This window comes from Simochromis diagramma, unplaced genomic scaffold, assembly GCF_900408965.1.
Source record: "Simochromis diagramma unplaced genomic scaffold, fSimDia1.1 OVJJ01000630.1, whole genome shotgun sequence".
NCBI classification, from domain to species: Eukaryota; Metazoa; Chordata; class Actinopteri; order Cichliformes; family Cichlidae; genus Simochromis; species Simochromis diagramma.
In genome coordinates this window covers 541,925-557,533 of record NW_024386927.1, presented here as the reverse complement: position 1 = coordinate 557,533, position 15,609 = coordinate 541,925, and the positions used below count along the sequence as shown (strand labels likewise).

General features: G+C 41.7%; 1 protein-coding gene across 1 annotated transcript in view; it reads right to left on the bottom strand.

The window, feature by feature from the left end:
- LOC120736700 (integumentary mucin C.1-like) overlaps nucleotides 1-11,106 on the bottom strand; it is an 11,770-nt gene extending 664 nt beyond the window's left edge. Inside the window, exons 1-5 of the mRNA XM_040036978.1 lie at nucleotides 9,064-11,106; nucleotides 7,943-8,044; nucleotides 7,619-7,786; nucleotides 7,397-7,507; nucleotides 2,886-3,163 (exon numbers count right to left, since the gene is read on the bottom strand). Of these exons, the coding sequence (XP_039892912.1) occupies nucleotides 2,886-3,163; nucleotides 7,397-7,507; nucleotides 7,619-7,786; nucleotides 7,943-8,044; nucleotides 9,064-9,109 (705 nt within the window). The 5' untranslated portion in view covers nucleotides 9,110-11,106. The remainder of the gene's footprint in view (nucleotides 1-2,885; nucleotides 3,164-7,396; nucleotides 7,508-7,618; nucleotides 7,787-7,942; nucleotides 8,045-9,063) is intronic.
- Nucleotides 11,107-15,609: the final 4,503 nt, after the last annotated feature.

Genomic DNA, 15,609 nt, shown 5'->3' with positions numbered 1-15,609 from the left:
GTTGTTGGAGCAGCAGTTGTTGTGGTTGGAGCAGCTGTTGTTGTGGTTGGAGCAGCAGTTGTGGTTGGAGCAGCTGTGGTTGTTGTTGGAGCAGCTGTAGTTGTTGTTGGAGCAGCAGTTGTTGTGGTTGGAGAAGCAGTTGTTGTGGTTGGAGCGGCTGTTGTAGTGGTTGGAGCTGCTGTGGTTGTTGTTGGAGCAGCTGTTGTTGTGGTTGGAGCGGCAGTTGTTGTGGTTGGAGCGGCTGTTGTTGTTGTTGGAGCAGCAGTTGTGGTTGGAGCAGCTGTGGTTGTTGTTGGAGCAGCTGTTGTTGTGGTTGTTGCGGCTGTTGTAGTGGTTGGAGCGGCAGTTGTTGTGGTTGGAGCAGCAGTTGTTGTTGTTGGAGCAGCAGTCGTAGTGGTTGGAGCAGCTGTTGTTGTTGTTGGAGCAGCAGTTGTGGTTGGAGCAGCTGTGGTTGTTGTTGGAGCAGCTGTTGTTGTGGTTGGAGCAGCTGTTGTTGTGGTTGGAGCAGCAGTTGTTGTGGTTGGTGCCGCAGTTGTTGTGGTTGGAGCAGCTGTGGTTGTTGTTGGAGCAGCTGTTGTTGTTGTTGGAGCAGCTGTTGTTGTGGTTGGTGCAGCAGTTGTTGTTGTTGGAGCAGCTGTGGTTGTTGTTGGAGCAGCTGTGGTTGTTGTTGGAGCAGCAGTTGTTGTGGTTGGAGCAGCTGTTGTTGTTGTTGGAGCAGCAGTTGTGGTTGGAGCAGCTGTTGTTGTGGTTGGAGCAGCAGTTGTTGTGGTTGGAGCGGCTGTTGTTGTGGTTGGAGCAGCTGTTGTTGTGGTTGGAGCAGCAGTTGTTGTGGTTGGAGCAGCAGTTGTTGTGGTTGGAGCAGCTGTTGTTGTTGGAGCAGCAGTTGTTGTGGTTGGAGCAGCTGTTGTTGTGGTTGGAGCAGCAGTTGTGGTTGGAGCAGCTGTGGTTGTTGTTGGAGCAGCTGTTGTTGTTGTTGGAGCAGCAGTTGTTGTGGTTGGAGCAGCTGTTGTTGTGGTTGGAGCAGCTGTTGTTGTGGTTGGTGTCTCGGCTGTTGTTGTGGTTGGAGCAGCAGTTGTTGTGGTTGGAGCAGCAGTTGTTGTGGTTGGAGCAGCTGTTGTTGTTGTTGGAGCAGCAGTTGTTGTGGTTGGAGCAGCTGTTGTTGTGGTTGGAGCAGCAGTTGTTGTGGTTGGAGCAGCAGTTGTTGTGGTTGGAGCAGCAGTTGTTGTGGTTGGAGCCGCAGTTGTTGTGGTTGGAGCAGCTGTTGTTGTTGTTGGAGCAGCTGTTGTTGTTGTTGGAGCAGCAGTTGTTGTGGTTGGAGCCGCAGTTGTTGTGGTTGGAGCAGCTGTTGTTGTTGTTGGAGCAGCTGTTGTTGTGGTTGGAGCAGCTGTTGTTGTTGTTGGAGCAGCTGTGGTTGTTGTTGGAGCAGCTGTGGTTGTTGTTGGAGCAGCAGTTGTTGTGGTTGGAGCAGCTGTTGTTGTGGTTGGAGCGGCAGTTGTTGTGGTTGGAGCAGCTGTTGTTGTGGTTGGAGCAGCAGTTGTTGTGGTTGGAGCAGCTGTTGTTGTGGTTGGAGCCGCAGTTGTTGTGGTTGGAGCAGCTGTTGTTGTGGTTGGAGCAGCTGTTGTTGTGGTTGGAGCAGCAGTTGTTGTGGTTGGAGCAGCTGTTGTTGTTGTTGGAGCAGCAGTTGTGGTTGGAGCAGCTGTGGTTGTTGTTGGAGCAGCTGTTGTTGTGGTTGGAGCGGCTGTTGTTGTGGTTGGAGCGGCAGTTGTTGTGGTTGGAGCGGCAGTTGTTGTGGTTGGAGCGGCAGTTGTTGTGGTTGGAGCAGCTGTTGTTGTGGTTGGAGCAGCTGTTGTTGTGGTTGGTGTCTCGGCTGTTGTTGTGGTTGGAGCAGCAGTTGTTGTGGTTGGAGCGGCAGTTGTTGTGGTTGGAGCAGCTGTTGTTGTGGTTGGAGCGGCAGTTGTAGTGGTTGGAGCAGCTGTTGTTGTGGTTGGAGCAGCAGTTGTTGTGGTTGGAGCAGCTGTGGTTGTTGTTGGAGCAGCAGTTGTTGTGGTTGGAGCAGCAGTTGTTGTGGTTGGAGCAGCTGTTGTTGTGGTTGGAGCAGCTGTTGTTGTGGTTGGAGCGGCTGTTGTTGTCTCGGCTGTTGTTGTGGTTGGAGCAGCAGTTGTTGTGGTTGGAGCAGCAGTTGTTGTGGTTGGAGCAGCTGTTGTTGTGGTTGGAGCAGCAGTTGTTGTGGTTGGAGCAGCTGTTGTTGTGGTTGGAGCAGCTGTTGTTGTGGTTGGTGTCTCGGCTGTTGTTGTGGTTGGAGCAGCTGTGGTTGTTGTTGGAGCAGCTGTTGTTGTGGTTGGAGCAGCAGTTGTTGTGGTTGGAGCAGCTGTTGTTGTGGTTGGAGCGGCAGTTGTTGTGGTTGGAGCAGCAGTTGTTGTGGTTGGAGCGGCAGTTGTTGTGGTTGGAGCAGCAGTTGTTGTGGTTGGTGCCGCAGTTGTTGTGGTTGGAGCAGCTGTTGTTGTGGTTGGAGCAGCAGTTGTTGTGGTTGGAGCAGCTGTTGTTGTTGTTGGAGCAGCAGTTGTGGTTGGAGCAGCTGTTGTTGTTGTTGGAGCAGCTGTTGTTGTGGTTGGAGCAGCTGTTGTTGTGGTTGGAGCGGCAGTTGTTGTGGTTGGAGCGGCTGTTGTTGTGGTTGGAGCGGCTGTTGTTGTGGTTGGAGCAGCTGTTGTTGTGGTTGGAGCAGCAGTTGTTGTGGTTGGAGCCGCAGTTGTTGTGGTTGGAGCAGCTGTTGTTGTGGTTGGAGCAGCTGTTGTTGTGGTTGGAGCAGCAGTTGTTGTGGTTGGAGCAGCTGTTGTTGTGGTTGGAGCAGCAGTTGTGGTTGGAGCAGCTGTGGTTGTTGTTGGAGCAGCAGTTGTTGTGGTTGGAGCAGCAGTTGTTGTGGTTGGAGCAGCTGTTGTTGTGGTTGGAGCAGCTGTTGTTGTTGTGGTTGTTGCCACTGTAGTTGTGGTTGGAGCAGCGGTGGTTGTGGTTGGTGCTGGAGTGGTCGAGGGTGAATTACAGGTTGGTCCTTTTGTTATGGTACCAATGCTCTTCATGAAAGGTAGAGATTTCAAGCTTGAGGCAGCTGCACACAGGTTTGTAGATGCACATCCGTAAGCTGGGAAAGTGTTGGTGCCGTCGGTCACTGCAGATGAAAAATGTTTGTCATGATGTCATTACATATCATATTTAAAGCATTAGTTAAGACATCTTAAAAATGATTTTGCTGATATCCAGTGTTAAATCCTCCTAATTCTTGTATTCTTTGGGCTGAAGGAAGGACAATACTCCGTGTATAAATGCTCAATCAACAATGTTTTATTCCATACAATTCAACATGAGCACAAACCATCCGGATGGGGAGACATGCATGCAGAGGGGCACAGCAAATCTCAAAATGGTGGAGCGTTACCCAAAGCTTTTATAGCCTCTGTTGACCCCCACCTAGTCGTAAAAAGCCTAAACTTACATACCCTCTAACTCTCAGTGAGCCTGTGTTATCACCTTGGCTCCCTGTCTTTCTGACATAGAGAAAGGTGGGGGTAGAACTTCTGTGGAATGTGGTCTGTCTCCTCCACTATCAGAAAACAAGGCCTTCTGCACACAATATTCTCTTCTTAACTCAGCAGTATGACATGCAATGAAACAGTGTAAATCATTCACAGTAAATCAACAGTATAGGATAATATAGACATATCTAATAAATCTAATGATTTTTACAATTTCTTAATCCAGAGGTATAATGCAAATTAAAACTACATACTAATTATACTCTCTATAATATGGAGTAGGGTGTGGCTTACAGCAGTATAAAGATTCACACAGTTCGATTATAGGGATAGGATAACATATGATAAAATAAGAATCTTACACCAGTAATATTCATTATTATGTTGGTTTAGTGCCTTTTGGTAAGTCATAAATCATGGTAAATGGTAAAACAACTGATACATTTATTGTTGTCTTCTACTTTAATAAAGCCCCCAATTTAATTTTTCCACCAAGTCATATTTACCAGTTCAGATACACATTTACTTTTCCCTGCTCCAGTCTGTTGTCCCAAAATGTTTTAAGAGGGCCACCATCATCCCTGTCCCAAGGAAAACTAATGTGAGCTGCCTAAATAACTATCACCCAGTAGCACTCACATTCATTGTGTGAGTGTTTTGAGCGCATAGTTAAAGCTCACATCACACCTTTACTCCCTGCTTCACTCGACCCCCTCCGTTTGCCTACAGGCCAAACAGCTCTACAGACGACGCAATTGCATTCCACACTGCCCTCTCGCACTTGGACCAGAAAAACACATATGTGCGGATGCTGTTCATAGACTATAGCTCAGCCTTCAACACCATCATACCATCCAGACTCATCATGAAACTCCGTGACCTGAACATCAGCTCCTCCCTGTGCAGCTGGATCCTGGACTTCCTGACAGACAGACCTCAGGTGGTTCGGATCAGCAGCATCACCTAATCCACACTCACACTCAGCACAGGTGCCTCCCAGGGATGCGTGCTTAGCCCCCTGCTTACACCCTGTTCACCCACGACTGTACACCAACACACAGCTCCAACACCATCATCAAATTTGCAGACGACACCACCATCATTGGCTGCATTTCTGATGGAGATGAGACAGCATACAGGGCAGGGGTGAGAGCCCTGACATCATGGTGCCATGACAACAACCTCCTGCTTAACGTCAGCAAAACCAAGGAGCTCATTGTGGATTACAGGAGACTACAGAGAAGAAGGCACACGCCCATTCACATCGAAGGAGCAGAGGTGGAGAGAGTCAGCTTCTTCAGATTCCTAGGCATCTACATTTGCAAGGATCTGAGTTGGTCACACCATGTTGGTGTGATCACAAAAGCAGCAAGACAGCAGCTCTTCTTCCTCCGGCGCCTGAGAAGATTTGGCATGAACTCCAGAATACTTACAAACCTCTACTGATGCACCATTGAAAGTATTCTGACCAGCTGCATCACCACCTGGTATGGCAGATGTAACGCTCCCGACCGCAAAGCTCTGCTGAGGGTGGGGAGATCAGCACAGCGCATCACCAGGACTGAGCTGCATGCTTTGCAGGATCTAAATAGATAGCCCTGCATGAGGAAGACGCAGCGGATACTCTCTGATCCCAAGCACCCCAGCCTTTTCACACTCCTGCTGTCCGGCAGATGGTTCAGGAGCATTCAGAACCGCACTAGCAGACACAGGGATAGTTTTTACCCACAAGCCATCAGGCTTTTAAACTGCTGACATTCTTACACCAGCTGTCGTCATGGTGTAAGGCCAATAACCTCCTCCTCAACACTTCAAAAACCAAAGAACTCATAATAGACTTCAGAAGGAAAAAGGCAGAGACCCAACCACTATTCATTAATGGGGACTGTGTAGAAAGGGTGGCAAGCTTCCGCTTCCTGGGAGTCAACATAGAGGAGAACCTTTCCTGGAGTGCGAACACCTCCGAGCTGCTGAGAAAGGCCCAACAGAGACTGTACTTCCAGAGAATTCTCAGGAGGGATAACATCATACAGAGATTGCTGGTGTCCTTCTACAGAGCCACCATTGAGAGTGTTCTAACCTATGGCATATGCATCTGGTACACTAGCTGCACAGTGGCTCAGAGGAAAGCACTCCAAGGGATCATTAACACCGCCCAAAAGATCACTGGCTGCCCTCTCCCCACACTGGAAGATCCACACCCGCTGTCTTAAAAAAGCCCAAAACATCATAAAAGATACCTCACATCCTGGCCACTCCCTGTTTGAACTGTTGCCCTCAGGCAGACGGTACAGAGCAATCAGTGTAAGGACTAATAGACTCAAACAGCTTTTATCCAACTGCAATAACACGTCTGAATACTGCTGCAAAAAAAATGTCCATCACGCCACTCTTGTATTAATCTATGCGCTGACTGAAGCATGTATGTGGGAATGTATGTGAATGTTTGTTGATACTTCTTATTAGTACTTTAAGTATTCTATTTATTTTATTATTGAATTTTATTGTTTTATTTATATTTTGATATTGTTAGGGATGATGCATTGATTGGGAACCATTTTTAATTTTATTGTACCTGTGACAATGACAATAAAGATTCTGATATCCGACCATTACACACTCCCCACAATTACTAGACTTTACACACTGCCACTTTATATCCTCACTGCATACTTTTTGCACAACTCTAAATACGAAACTGTAAATTCTGAACAACTGTCTCAAATTCTCTTAATATTAATACTTTAGTTTTTTGTTATTTGTTATCTTTATTATTATCATTATTATTATTATTGCTGTTGTTGTGGTTATTTTCTTTTAAAATATAACTGCAGACTTATATATGTTCATATAAAGCTGAGGAGCACGAGCCAAAGAATTTCACTACAGGTAAATGTGGCTACACTGTTTATATGTACATGACAATAAAACTTGAAACTCAGACAGCAGTTTTACAGTTAGCCTTTTTTGTGCTCTCTAACTGTTGTGCGCAACACTGATAATGCATGAGGTTAATTTGATGTTCAGAATCTTTCATGTTGACATGTGAACTCTAACCAAAAAATGTATAAGAAGACAAACGTGCCTGTGTAGTAGCCTGTGACAATCCAAACATGTACTCAGAGTATTATAATTAAAATGGTTTCCTTTTTTATGCACTAACACTCCTGTCACAGCAATTTATTATTAAATATATTCTGTTACATTTTATTTAGAGCTTCTAATTATTTTTTAGTCAAAAGAATATCATGAAGCTACACTGTAGATCAACTGTAGAGTTGTGGGCATTGACCATCATTATTGGTTTGCAAATGGTTAGGGAAATGCTTTGTACCTATCTTCAATATCTTTCACATAAAGAGTAATCTAAAATCTGTTTGTGTTCTGTTTGCTGAAACTCAAAATCTCACTGCAGTGACCTGAGAACACCACTAAAGGGTGTAGTTGTTTGTTTAACATTTCTAGTGCCACTGGTAAACATTTTTTAATCAGAGAGAAGAACAGAGCCTGATTTTCAGTCAATTTTTATAGTGACTTTCACGTTTATGGAAACATGTAGTTACAATTTCAGAAGCCACTGTGATTTCCTTTTAGTGAATAGTGTACCTACACTGGGTGTTCTATTTTCGTGCGGGGAATACTTGTTAACTAATACATATATATAATTTCATGAACTAATTATCAAATCCTGACCTTCATCTTCAAAGATTTAAGGTACAAAATAAAATGTCTTACAAATACTGATGAAATGCTTCATAATGTTGCCACTGACTAATTTTTTTAAAAAAAGAATATGTTTTGAATTTATTTTAGGTATAAAAGCCAATTTAAAGATGATCTTTGTTAAAGTATATATGATGAAGACTCACTCATTGATTGAAAGCATTGGTCCTCCACTCCCTGACACTGTATTGGAGTGTCGCACAGATGGGTGGAACAAACATTACACAGTCGGCCATTACTTGACTGAGGAGCAGGAGCTGTAAAAGAAAAGAGCATCATTTCATTTCAGAACTGAGAACATTTCAGCAAATATCAGAATATTGTTTCTTATTGTGTCTTTAATAAAACACTTATTGATTTGTGCTTACCATCCAGAGTTTGTGAGTTGCAGTTATCTGTGTTGCAGCACGTGGCAGATGCAAGAGCACTTTGAACACCCATGTTAATTGAAAATATCTGAGAGCTCGTAACTGGACACAGGGAGGAAGATGCACATGCCTTGTAGATTTGTGTTGCCGTATTTCCAGGTGAAGTAGCTGCAAATTCAAAGTGTATTTTATTAATGTTGATGGAAAGTACACATAATTTCAAAGTCATTGAAATTTACTGAAGTTTATTACATAATATTTGATTTGATTTGATATACCTTTAGTCCCACAAGGGGAAATTTCATAATATGAAGAGAAGATTACCTAAAATAGTAGCTGTAACACACATGGTCTCTGAAGAACATGTAATCGGTACTGTGCTTGAACACGTCTGATCTGTGCAGGTTTGACACTCAAGGGCTCCAGCTGCAATCAGGAGAGAAACAATAAAAGGATTGAAGTTATAATGAAAAATGAAAGGTTTTAAAATGCCCCAGTATACTGGCATGATTAAAGAAGCTTTATCTCTTTGATTTCTTTACCCTGTTACACAGATTGATGAAATGCAGTTAATCTCTTTAACATGTGTGTGTGTATAAATATTTTTAATAAAGTCAACATGAAACACTACATTAAAGTTAATTTAAGGTTAATCTATTAAGGATAATTTACACCATGGAGGCCTGCTCTAAATACCTTCCAACATTTAACAGTTTGTGAAACTATATTTAAAATGTTATAATTTTTATGGCATGTGTAGCACCACCTAGTGTGAGAAAAGAATCTGACCACTAGATGCGATCAGCAATATGGAATATTAAGGTGGACTTTAACCCCCAGTTATCTCTGGGTTAAACCTGTTTTCCCAATCACAAACAGTTCACGTGATAACAGGTTGTGACATCCACATCACAAACTGAACAAAGTGTTAAGCCATCCATCAAGATGTCCACACTGAAAGAAATGTCCACTTCCCAGTTTTGCTCAGCATGAAGTAGAACTTATCCACTCAGTGAAATGATTTGGCGAAAGTAAAAGATTTCCACATCAGTTTGCCAAACAGATTCAGAAACAGAATTTCTAAACTAAAACAAAATGTACGGCATATCTTTCTCAGAGCCTCTTGGGTTTTTTTGGTTTGGTTTGGTTTTTTTTGTTTTGTTTGCTTGTTTGCTTTTTAATTGGGTGTATCACGCTCATTGATCTATTTTCTCTACATATATGCTGACAGATATTTGGTTTCCTGATAATGCTTTGAGAGAAAACTTAGTTATGTTTGTGGTGTGATGCTCATGTAGTTACCTAATCTTGTAAACTGTTTGGATGTTCTTGGAAAAGGACATTTAATATCTATATAAAATAAACTTTAAGGTTTTCTTTTTCTTCTAAATTTAGACTTTAAATGTTTAAATGAAATCCTGAATGATAAGGAAAAGAGCAGTTACCTGTGCTGGAGAGTGCCCAAAGGACAATTAGAGCAGTCAGCTTCATTGTGATGAACAGGTCAGTTCTGCAGATTAGTTTCCTTGGACTGTGATACTAAATCTCAGGAGCACTCCTACACTTTATATACTGAACAGGTGAGCTCAGGATTGGGTGTGTTTACATTTTTACAGCATGAACATTCAGACATTCAGCTCCTCTTTTGTCAAATCATTCTGCTAACGCACTTTACCACACCCTGTGTTCAATTGTGCATTTAAACAAAAAGGGTACGCAACAGCTTTTTAATTTCTAAATATAAATGAATGAGTACGATTTCCTATGATGCGTCACAGAGCCTTCATTTTCTCTTTTGCTATGTAAATTTTATTTTTATTTTCCGTGTTTTGCATTTCTATATTCACTAAATTAATATGAGTCCATGATTACTTGTCATAGTTGTAAAAACCTGTAGAGTAAGGAATGAATAGTCATGGTGAGATCTTTTCTACATCACACTACATGAAATATTGCACAGCATTATTTTAGAAATCACTCAACACCTTTTGAAGATTTAATGTACATTTATGTACAGTTTAACATACAGATGTATTTATTCCTCACTACTATTTTCTAAAGGCTTAGTACAGCAAACAAAGTTTTGGCTATAATGGCACTAGCCATGGATGCTTGTCTGTCCCGCTGTAGTTAGTGTAAACCCATAATCAATGCAAGTTTTTCACTGGAGCTACAAACAGTCAAAGCTTATATGCAAACATACATCCTATGTCTATAACTTACAGAGACAGTTTGAAATCAAGTTTCAATTATACTCCTAATTTATCATGATGCTTTCCCCCCCTCATGATTAAATGCACTGCTATTCTTGTTGTTGTGATGCGACACCATTGTTTCAAGCATTTTGCCTTTATAGAGCCACTGTGATCTGCAAATCATAATGCAGATGTAATATCACTAGACTCATGGCTCACTTGTACTTTTGTTGTTCCTGCTAATCTGTGATGTTGATAAACCAGGTGACCGATCTGTTCAGTGAAATTAATCAGACAGATGCTTTAAACTGCTGCAGCAAAACGTCATGTTTTGTTTTGTTTTTTCTTCTAAACTGAAGTTACTTAATGCTTTGCTATATCCAAGATGTATCCAATACAAAATATTGGGATTTATTTTCTGGTTTTTAAAGTTAGCTGCAGCACTCTTCATTTTGGGAAAAGCTCCCCTACGGTAAGATGATTGAGTGGCTCCAAGTTTTTTCCTGTGTCTCTTGCCTGTAGCTCCCCTCTAAAAGCAATCTTGCATCTACATATATTTGCTTATCTGAGTGTAGAACCTAAGAGCATGTTCTGATTTTCCTCCACTCCAAACTTGAGAAAAGAGCTGTCCTCCCAGTTAAGGACACTATGAAGAGATACCAGTATCACTTTATGCACACTTATATTACAATGAGCATAAAGAATGTAGTTACATAACACCTGTCATAATGCACCAGGAACCAACACTGCTCTTGTTTTCCAATTAGTGAATTTCCTGGAAAGTTTCTTAAATGTTTTCCCTTTGTGAATAATATTTCTTAATGCAGAATGATATAACTTGGTTTAATCCTTGCCAGATTTATGGACAGAAACAGTAAGACATAATATGGCTTATGTCTTTCCTCCTTGGCATTTTTGTTTTAACACACAGAGTGCATTTAGAAGTACCTCCTTTTCCTAACCTGACATTTACCTGACAAATATTCAAGGTTGGGTAGGGGAATCATTTATAAAAAAATTGAATCAAATTGAATTGAAACCTTCTTTTGTTAATAGGTTATTACTCGCTCCCTCAGCGACCTTACCTGGTCTGCTCATTTCTTTCAGATGTTAGTTTGGGCTCCTCCTGGCAGAACACTGTACATTACTGAAGTGAACTTGCTGGGTCTTTGCACCTAAATTACACCACACTGCTAGTAGATCACCCTGTGAATACTTCACCATAATAATTGGACCTGTGCAGGATAACTGCTCCATAGTCTATACATTAAATCTTATTTTCTTTTATTTACCTGCTGGATAGATAACTTTTTAAATACATAAAGAAAAGTGCTGTTTTTTGTTTGTTGGTTTGTTTTTACTCTCTTTATGTGTTTAATGTCTATCTGCATTGTAACTTACGCAGACATAGTAATTTCTATGTCTGTATAGGTTCTCAGTCATCCAGGTGATGGTAATATTTGTAGAAATAGTAGACTTTATTACTGCAGTTAAATAGGCAAACATACAATACGTAGCACTGGGAGTGGCATTCTGTCAGGACAAGTAAGGCAAGCAGGACTGAAAACAAAACATGAGGAAACAATTTTTAGTTTTCAGGAAATGGAATTAGAAGCATTTCCTTTCTTGCCACCGCAAGTGCCTGTCTCTTGATATAGAAAATTTAAATAGTCCTTTTTTGCCTTTTCCTCTTCATTACTCTATTTTGTTTTCTCTGTTACTCTGTGTTCTAAATTATACACTTTAATGGTTACTTTATAAATTATATAATATATAATTATATTCTGAACAGACTGGGTGTGTTTACATTTTGTAAATTCCAAACATGCAGTTCGCTCTTTTGCAAAATCATGACGTAAGTACAGGTCCCACACTCTTTTAATCCAGCATTTAATACTGTCAAAACAAAAAAGGGTAAACAGTTACGTTCATTTCTAAAATTAAATGAATGACAATTGTCTCCTGTTGTGCGTCATTTAGGCTTGTCATCTGCATTTGAATTGTGTATGAATTTCAGGTTTATTTATTATTATTATAGGTTTATTTTATTTTATTTTTTTATTTTTGTTTTACCCGAAACGCCTGTTTAAGGGGTTCTTATTTTCTTCAACCAGTGATGAATAGTGTCATAGCAACAAACACTTTTCCCCCACTTCTGTGTAATTTGTCACAGTAAATGTAAATGTTACTATGAAATGATCAGACAAAAGAGGGTTTTCAGGGAATGCTGTCACATGTTATGTTTCTATGGCATACATGAAAGGGTGAACAAGGATAAGACTCAAACTTCAAATCAATTAGAATTCTGTCTGGTTCTATGGCTGATTAATAAGCTGGAGTGGCATAATATGGCTTATGTCTTTCCTCCTTGGCATTTTTGTTTTAACACACAGAGTGCATTTAGAAGTACCTCCTTTTCCTAACCTGACCTTTACCTGACAAATCTTCAAGGTTGGGTAGGGGAATCATTAAGGACTTGGGGGGGGGGGGGGGAAGAGGAGGGTTCTACGAATGATATTACACAAGCCTTCAAACAATTTAATGTCAGATGCCTGCCTAATTGAAACTATAATGTGCAAAAGATTGACAACAAAATACACATCTTACTTTATCCCATGTCCTTATTGTTATATTTTAGGCAGGCAATGTAACTGAGAATGTCATTTACAAAGCTGGCGATACAGTTAAATTAATGTCTAAATTCAATGACAAAAAAAGCAGCATATGTTTTATGCCTGGTGTCATTAAGATAGCTGCTTCTAGGTAAAATTAAGTTATGCCTGTGATGTCAAAACGTTTGCTCTATCCTAAAATTCTTCACTTGATCCTTACGCTGAGTGTTTATACCCAAGCCCCACTCATTTCTGTTCTTCAGAAATACAGTTTTGAAACAGAGTAATTTTATTGAACTAACTTGTCTTTTCAGCAAACCATTTCTCCATATTCATGCATAAAAAACCAAAGGGAAATGTCTGCCAAAATACAAATATTAATGAAACCGTGTTAATGCGCTACGTAATAAAGTCTGAATATTACAATATGACAGCTGGGCAAAAAGACCCCAACAAACAAACAAATAAAAAATGCGTGCACACACAAACAATGTTGTCATGGTCCTTGGGTCTTTTCCTGAATTCCTCCTCTCATCCCCGACTAAATGCAGCAGATGGCAGAGCGTGGTTCTGCTGGAGGATGTTTCCTGTTAAAAGCGAGTTTTTCCTTCTCACTGTTGCCAGAGCACTTGCTCATAGGGTCATATGATTGTTGAGGTTTTCTGTGTTATATTATTGTAGGGTCGATCTTACAATATAAAGTGCCTTGACATGACTGTCGTTGTGGTTTGGTGCTGTATAAAAAAATTGAATCAAATTGAATTGAAACCTTTTTTTGTTAATAGGTTATTACTCGCTCCCTCAGCGACCTTACCTGGTCTGCTCATTTCTTTCAGATGTTAGTTTGGGCTCCTCCTGGCAGAACACTGTACATTACTGAAGTGAACTTGCTGGGTCTTTGCGTCTAAATTACACCACACTGCTAGTAGATCACCCTGTGAATACTTCACCATAATAATTTGACCTGTGCAGGATAACTGCTCCATAGTCTATACATTAAATCTTATTTTCTTTTATTTACCTGCTGGATAGTTACTGAGTGTAATGCCTTTCCTCCACTTTGTTTAACGACTGAAGTAGAATTTCCTCTATCGATCACTTTATCCCAATCAACTCTAATTAGAAGTTAAAATAATGATCATTCTTAAGAAATGATAATTAACCTTTGGCTGGAAAAGTATAAGTGTAGCTTGAATTGGAAAATAACCACTACCTACTTTCTAGGAAGCATTTTCACAGAAATGTCCACTCCCCAGTTTTGCTCAGCATGAAGTAGAACTTATCCACTCAGTGAAATGATTTGGCGAAAGTAAAAGATTTCCACATCAGTTTGCCAAACAGATTCAGAAACAGAATTTCTAAACTAAAACAAAATGTACGGCATATCTTTCTCAGAGCCTCTTGGGTTTTTTTGGTTTGGTTTTTTTTTTGTTTGCTTGTTTGCTTTTTAATTGGGTGTATCACGCTCATTGATCTATTTTCTCTACATATATGCTGACAGATATTTGGTTTCCTGATAATGCTTTGAGAGAAAACTTAGTTATGTTTGTGGTGTGATGCTCATGTAGTTACCTAATCTTGTAAACTGTTTGGATGTTCTTGGAAAAGGACATTTAATATCTATATAAAATAAACTTTAAGGTTTTCTTTTTCTTCTAAATTTAGACTTTAAATGTTTAAATGAAATCCTGAATGATAAGGAAAAGAGCAGTTACCTGTGCTGGAGAGTGCCCAAAGGACAATTAGAGCAGTCAGCTTCATTGTGATGAACAGGTCAGTTCTGCAGATTAGTTTCCTTGGACTGTGATACTAAATCTCAGGAGCACTCCTACACTTTATATACTGAACAGGTGAGCTCAGGATTGGGTGTGTTTACATTTTTACAGCATGAACATTCAGACATTCAGCTCCTCTTTTGTCAAATCATTCTGCTAACGCACTTTACCACACCCTGTGTTCAATTGTGCATTTAAACAAAAAGGGTACGCAACAGCTTTTTAATTTCTAAATATAAATGAATGAGTACGATTTCCTATGATGCGTCACAGAGCCTTCATTTCGAATCTTTTGGCGATGTAAATGTTAAAGCCACCAAAACCAAATTCCAGTGTAAACGCTGTCTCCACATGGAAAACAGGACTGATACACTCCTGCTGTCAGACCTGCAGGGTTTAGACCTGTGGTGTTCTCCTCTGTCTTATACTAAATAAAAACTATTTTTTTTTACTGGCACAAATAATTTGTGTGCCTTCTTATTTGATGCAGAACACCTAATTGTTCTGTAAATAGTATTAAATGGTTATATAAAAACGGAACCCGACAGTGGTGATGCTGCAGGCAGTGATGCAGCAGGAGGAGATGCTGCAGGCGGAGATGCTGCAGGCGGAGATGTGGATGCTGAAGGCAGAGATGCTGCAGGCGGAGATGCTGCAGGCGGAGATGTGGATGCTGCAGGCAGAGATGTGGATGCTGCAGGTGACGATGTGGATGCTGCAGGTGACGGAGTAGAAGTTGCAGGGGATGATTCAGCGGGTGACGGCTGAACAGACTTCCCCGGACTGTCACAAGACATGAGAATGTGCTGGTTGCGTCCCCCCGGACCCTCAGCTGATGAGGCGTGGTGCTGTGTGGGCTCCTAGGACCCACCAGCTGACGAGGCATGAGGCTGGACGGGCGATTCGGGCCCTCCAGTTGACAACACTTGAGGCTGGATGGGCGACTCTGGTCCTCCAACTGTCAACACTTGAGGCTGGACGGGCGATTCGGGCCCTCCAGCTGTCAACACTTGAGGCTGGACGGGCGACTCGGGCCCTCCAGTTGACGACACTTGAGGCTGGACGGGCGATTCGGGCCCTCCAGTTGACGACACTTGAGGCTGGACGGGCGATTCAGGCCCTCCAGCTGTCAACACACTTGAGGCTGGACGGGCGACTCGGGCCCTCCAGTTGACGACACTTGAGGCTGGACGGGCGATTCGGGCCCTCCAGTTGACGACACTTGAGGCTGGATGGGCGATTCGGGCCCTCCAGTTGACGACACTTGAGGCTGGACGGCGACTCGGGCCCTCCAGTTGACGACACTTGAGGCTGGACGGCGACTCGGGCCCTCCAGTTGACGACACTTGAGGCTGGACGGGCGATTCGGGCCCTCCAGTTGACAACACTTGAGGCTGGATGGGCGATTC